This window comes from Vicia villosa, unplaced genomic scaffold (assembly GCF_029867415.1).
Source record: "Vicia villosa cultivar HV-30 ecotype Madison, WI unplaced genomic scaffold, Vvil1.0 ctg.001162F_1_1_3, whole genome shotgun sequence".
NCBI lineage: Eukaryota > Viridiplantae > Streptophyta > Magnoliopsida > Fabales > Fabaceae > Vicia > Vicia villosa.
Genome location: NW_026705510.1, coordinates 198,242 through 204,863, shown reverse-complemented (window position 1 = coordinate 204,863; position 6,622 = coordinate 198,242). Strand labels below are relative to the sequence as shown.

Sequence of the window (6,622 nt, the reverse complement as noted above, 5' to 3'; positions counted from 1 at the left end):
TTTATTTTCTAAAATAATTGGTTTTTCAGAGAACAAGTGGTAAATTTGGTCCTAAATTAAAGTGTCACTTTAAACTATTTCTAATAGTTAATTTGTTTTTCAATATCTCATAGGATGTTTAAAAAAAATTATAAGGGTAAAGATTCAATCTAAATTGAGTTTAGAGGTGCAAGTTTTTCTTTGGTGCTACCATTATTATTGTTTGATAGACTTATTATTGATTATTTTTGTTGGTATTCTATTATATAGAAATTGGTAGGTAAATTTTTGACACAATATATGATGAACCAGTACATAGTAAAATAAAAAATGGTATTTATTATTGTTGTTCTAAAATTAATAGATGATATGATATTATTGTTTTTTCAACTAAAATTTGTGAGTTTATAAGATATTTTTTATTATTCTATTAGAAGTTGTCTTTTTACCACTTGTATTAGAAGTTGTCTAAAATTTGTTTTGTAATAGATGATATGATGATATTGTTTTTTACTATGTATGATATTGTCTAATATAATTTTTTTTGGCACATTATTGTTGTTCTAAGATTAATAGATGATACAATGTTTGTGAGATATTAGATCGAATTCTAGTATGGTCGAATGATAGCTTCTTGGTTCGACAGGATTAAGCATGAAGTCGAAGGTTGTTCACATGCTGGTGTCGAAGATGCTAGGGTTGTTAGCATGTTAAATTAGGTTTAGTGTTTAAACTCTAATTTGTTAAGTTAGCTTGTTTATTAAGTTGGCTTGTGTAATGGGCCTTGTGGAAAAAGCCCATTAGTTAGTATGTTAGGTTTTGTTATAAATAGCATACTAGTTTCTCATCATTGCAACACATTAAATCCTAATTTAGGGTGAGAGAGGTTATTTGTTATTCTTGTAAACTTGTAATCTTGTTTTCAAAGAGAAAGTAAAAGAACAGCAGTTATAATCAATTCTTGTATTCTTCTTCTTCCTTGTTTTATATTTTGTTCTTAGCATTGAATTCACAACAAATTGGTGCAATGAGCGTGGAGAAGATGCCTTCAACAAAGTATGAGATTGAAAAGTTCACCGGAGTGAATGATTTCGGTTTGTGGCGCTTGAAGATGAAAGCCCTATTGGTTCAGCAGGGTTGCTTGGAAGCGTTGAAGGGAGAGGCAGCCATGAATGCTGAATTAGTGGCAGCTGAGAAGACGACTATGATCGAGAAAGCACACAACACAATTTTGTTGAGCCTTGGTGATAAGGTTCTCCGGCAGGTATCAAAGGAGATGACGACATCAGGGTTATGGGTGAAACTTGAAAGTTTGTACATGACCAAATCGCTGGTAAATCGTCTCTACCTGAAACAAGCTTTGTATTCATTCAAGATGATTGAAGATAAAGTGTTGGCTGAGCAGTTGGATATGTTTAACAAGCTGATTCTTGATCTTGAAAATATTGATGTGAAGATCGATGATGAAGATCAAGCGCTGTTACTATTGTGCGCTTTGCCTCGATCACATGCCCACTTTAAAGAAACTCTCCTGTATGGAAGGGAGTCCCTGACCTTTGAAGAAGTTCAATACGCCCTGTATTCTAAGGACTTGAAGGAACGAAAGGAGCATAAATCTTCGACTGTTGGTGAAGGTTTGGCCGTTAAAGGAAAATTCTTGCGTAAGGATGGTAAGTTCGACAAGAAGAAGGGCAAAAGCCAGTCGAAGTCTTACAGTGGCGAAGCATCTGGCATTCGATGCTATCATTGTAAGAAGGAGGGTCACACAAGAAAGGTATGCCCTAAACGCCTGAAAGATCATGGAGGTAAGGATAATGGCAATGCAGCCATTGTTCAAGATGATTTCGAATCATATGATATCCTTGTGGTTTCGAGCAGTGACTCTAGGAAGGAGTGAATTATGGATTCAAGTTGCACTTGGCACATGACTCTAAACAAAGACTTGTTTGATGAATTATGTGATCAAGATGGTGGATCAGTATTGTTGGGAAACAACAAAGCTTGCAAGATTGCAGGTGTTGGATCTGTGAGATTCAAGCTCCATGATGAGTCAATAAGGTTGTTAACTGAAGTCAGGTATGTTCCTGATTTGAAGAGAAACCTGCTTTCTCTTGGTGAATTCGACAAGAAAGGATATGTTTTCCAAGGAGAGAAAAGTATCCTAAGAGTCATGAAGGGGTCGAAGGAAGTCTTGAGAGGCGTGAAGAAACAAGGCTTGTATACCTTTGAGGCTGAAGTTGTAAGTGGTTCGACAAATGTTGCATCCACGAAACCATTGTCGAAGACAGAAATCTGGCACATGAGATTGGGCCATGTCAGTGAAAGGGGTCTGGTCGAATTAGGGAAACAAAATCTGCTTGGTGGAGACAAAGTCGAAAAGCTGAAGTTTTGTGAACCCTGTGTACTTGGAAAATCTAGCAGAGTGAAGTTCAACAAAGGCAAACAAAGAACATATGGATCCCTTGATTACATCCATGCTAACCTTTGGGGGCCTGCAAGGTGTCCATCACACCCAGGAGCAAGGTATTTTCTATCCATAGTTGATGACTATTCCAGGAAGTTATGGGTATTCATCCAGAAGACTAAGGATGAAACTTTTGAGAATTTCAAAAGTTGGAAGACTCTGGTCGAAAATCAGACTGACAGAAAGGTCAAGAGGTTGAGAATCGACAATGGTCTTGAATTTTGCAATGAGGCGTTCGACATTTTTTGTGCTGCCTCTGGTATTGCAAGGCATAGAACTACTGCAGGTACTCCACAGCAAAATGGTTTGCCTGAAAGGTTTAGTCGAACTATTTTGGAGAGAGTCAGATGCATGTTGACTAGTGTCGGATTAAAGAAGGTGTTTTGGGATGAGGCTGTTTCAACAGCAACATATCTGATAAACAGATGTCCTTCGACAGCATTATATATGAAGACACCTGAAGAAGTTTGGTCGGGACATCCACCTGATAAACAGATGCATTAATTTGGTTATGAAGAAGTTGATTTATGCATTATATATTATGTAAAAACATAAATCAATTTTGAATTAAGTGTAAATTTCGTTTATAGGACATTAAGATTTGTTCTAGACATCAAACAACTTAACATGACTGAATCATTCCGAAAGGTTTAACTCTAAATGCTCTTATTTAAGACTAATGAATAGCTGGACTCTCCACCTACCATAGTCAGGACATGCACTAATATGAAGCCCTGACATTCAATCCAACAGTCTCCGACATACCATATTGTGCTTATTAGAAGCGGTTCAAACCGTCGAAAATATATAACTTAATTACGTGCTATTACTAGTGGAATTTCATTTACTCTTATAAGTCACACATAATTAACCTCACTAACTTAAACGTTGAAGTGCTAACATTACAATTACACCCTTTATTCCACATATCTTAGACTAACACCGTTGTATCGAAGAGCTTCAACGATAGTTTTTATTAGCACACCATCAATATGTTGTTCCACATTAGAATATAATAAATTTTAATAAGTTTATGACATCCATCTCACTTAAATTTTATCATACCTATTTCAAATGATACATATTTTAGTTGTATTGTATCGCACAAATTATTAGCGAGATTTTTTTTTTAAATAGAATTATCATTTATTTATAACATGAAAAATATAAATCTTAAATAAGAAAATAAATAGTAATAAATAATAAAATAACATTAAAAGTACTTCATTAAACTGTAAAGTGGTTTATAATATGGTTTATAATAGTAACTTTTTTCAAAACAATTTATAATTTATATAAATAATAGCACTATCTCACCAAACACTTAGATCCAACAAGACCAAATGGATAAGATTTCCTAGATATTTTAGAGCAAATAACTCCTCAACCATATTTTCACGTCCTCATACCAAAATATCTCCCTACACTCACCAAACTTAAATAGCTTTTCATTACACAAAACCAATCATTACACACACAAAATCTCAAAATATCTCAAAAGCTGAACAAAAAAAATGGCGGAACTTACAAGACCAAACAGAAGCGACACTCACCTCTCACCTGAAGAAGAAGCAACCATAGAAGCAAAAACCAGACACCATTTCGACGAAGCAGCACCAAAACGACACACAAAACCTCAACGCAGTGAATATGCATCTCAATACGTGGATAAGAATCTCTCAGATCATTCTGTTCCAGAAATGCTACAGTTTCAACGACTCGAGAATGATCCCACCGAAAAGGTTAGTTCCGTAATTAGCCACAAATTTTTTCATAAAAAAAATTGTTTATGCGTTTGCCGGGAGTCGAACCCGGGTCTATTGCTTGGAAGGCAATTATCCTAACCGTTGGACTACAAACGCTTGTTGCTAATTTTTTCAGAAATTAATTTATGATGGAAAAGAAGTGGCTGAAGAATTTGTGGAAACTGAGTATTACAAAGATCTTAACAGTGTAGACAAACATCATCACACGGTAATAACAACTTCAATCCTGTTTCTTATTATTCTCAAAATATTCATAGTTTTTCACAAATCCATGAATATGTTTTTTTTACTATGAGTACAGACAGGAAAAGGGTTTATTCAGGTAGAAAAAAGTGACACAAGCTTCCATATAGAACCAGATACTTATGAATTTCATCACTCCAGTAAGGGAAACCCAGCAACCAATGAATGGGTTCCAGCTCCTTTTGCAGAGGTATTTTACTGTTTTTACTATGTTACTAAAACTAGATTTTGTTCATCTTTATCTTGGTCTTATTTGAATATGTTTCAGGAGGATTCTCATTCAGACAAGCCTAATAGGAGTGACAATTGATATGGAGAAATGAATGATGTTTGTTTGCATTGTATCAGAAGGTGTTTTAATTGAGCTTGTGGAGTTTATTTTTATAAGGAGGTTGTGGAGTTTTTTAAGAGGTATTTAAGTTGTAAACCAAAATGAATAAGAACAATGAAAAAAATGTGATTTGGGTTAAGGTTATTGTGTTGGAATAACCATGTTGTATCCTATGAAGTATGAAATGCTAGATTTCTGGAAATGTGTCTCTAATCTCATGTAATTTTTTCTTTAACAAATTAGTATTTTGTGAAGGATTTGTGACTTACTTTGTTAAAGGCTTTACAAAGTTGAAAAGATCTAAAGTTCAAATACACTAATTAAAAGGAAAATACAATCACAATAACTATTACTTTGTTTTTAAATATATAATTGTGTTGACTAAACTTTAAGAATTAAAATAGATTGGTAATCAATCCATTTTCAATGGAGTATTGCTTTATCCATTTTATGGAATAAGGTCAACACATTGAAAATTAAAATTTATTCTTCAATATTATGGAAATGCATCTCTGTACGTATTTAAAATACACACAATGTTTTATAAGTGAGTAATTCACTTATATTTGTAAAATAAATGGTTCGGAGATGCATATATAAAATCACTTCGAATAAATTACGGAGATGTATCTTTAGATTAACCTCCGAAAGCATTTTGTGCTTCACAAGTCAACCATCCACCTCAAATTTGTCAAAAACTGGTTCGGAGATGCATCAACGTAATTTTTTAGAGGTGATTCTGTAGATGCATTTCTGGAGTAGTCTTTGTTTGAGAGTTTTTGCCTTGACAACAAGTAGTGTTTCATTGATTTTTTAAGCCATTTAAAATAAGGATATATTAACACCATGCTAATTATACTATGTAATTCAAGGATGTGATAAATTCAAATATAAACATTGATCAATTAATTACAATTATTACCATGATACATAATTTATACAGAAAATACAAATTGTTACCAAATCATTTGAAGCATTGCACATTTCTCATAGTAAATTGATTTATATTTCTACTTTGCATAAGTATTAACTTTAGACTTATGTTCTAATTTGTCATTTACGTGTTAACTTGAGACATATGCATTGAAATTCAATGGCATCGTTTAATATTCGCTTCATGTTTTGATTAAATATAATTATACTAAGCTAACATAGTATGATACTACAGGCGTAAGTAGTTGTCAGTATTGTAGACGTCTTGTAAATCTTAAGATCCAAGATGTTGCTACTGGGGAGCGAAAACTCGTCCTATCCAATGTGACTCTTGGCAACGAAAACTCTTATTTCATGTTTACTTGATTAGAAAAATAATTCAAACATTAAAAACCTAAATAAAGTAAGTCATATATTTTTAAAAAGTAAAGTAAGTACCTGGACCAAATGATTTTGATTTACAAAATCAATGCAATAGATGGAGACGCTTGGAGAATGTGAACTTGTCATAGAAAAGAAAGTCGTGCACGGATTGTCTAAAAAGACAAGAGCGACATTATAGCGATTTTCTGTCAAATAACTCATATCTGGTAGCGTCATCCATTTCTCTGGTGACTGAGGACCTAAAGTTGATATCATCAAATATTCTCTCACTTCTAATATTCGATTTCCAAATATCTTCTCATATAAACTTGGTCTTTCTTCGTTTCTTATTTCGTTATCCAAATCTCGACAAACCATTGGACAACCATCTTCATTATATCCATGCAATGATGCAACGAATCTAAATCCAAAGGAGGAGTGAAGAAGAAAGAGAAGAAACCAGTGGGATATGATGTTTACAGGGAAATTGATTCCTTGTAAACATCATAAAATTGTTCCAGCTTATCTAACATCCAACAAAAG

General features: G+C 33.6%; 1 protein-coding gene and 1 non-coding gene across 2 annotated transcripts; one reads left to right on the top strand and one right to left on the bottom strand.

Annotated features, from left to right (window-relative positions):
* The first annotated feature begins 3,841 nt into the window (after positions 1–3,841).
* LOC131633674 (uncharacterized) lies at positions 3,842–5,037 on the top strand. Its single transcript, XM_058904366.1, has 4 exons — positions 3,842–4,185; positions 4,325–4,417; positions 4,511–4,642; positions 4,721–5,037. Exons 1-4 carry the CDS (start codon positions 3,958–3,960, stop codon positions 4,760–4,762), a joined length of 495 nt encoding a protein of 164 aa, XP_058760349.1. The 5' UTR covers positions 3,842–3,957; the 3' UTR covers positions 4,763–5,037.
* On the bottom strand, positions 4,234–4,305 carry TRNAG-UCC (transfer RNA glycine (anticodon UCC)). The gene has a single exon. It is a non-coding gene; the product is annotated as a tRNA-Gly (tRNA).
* Positions 5,038–6,622: the final 1,585 nt, after the last annotated feature.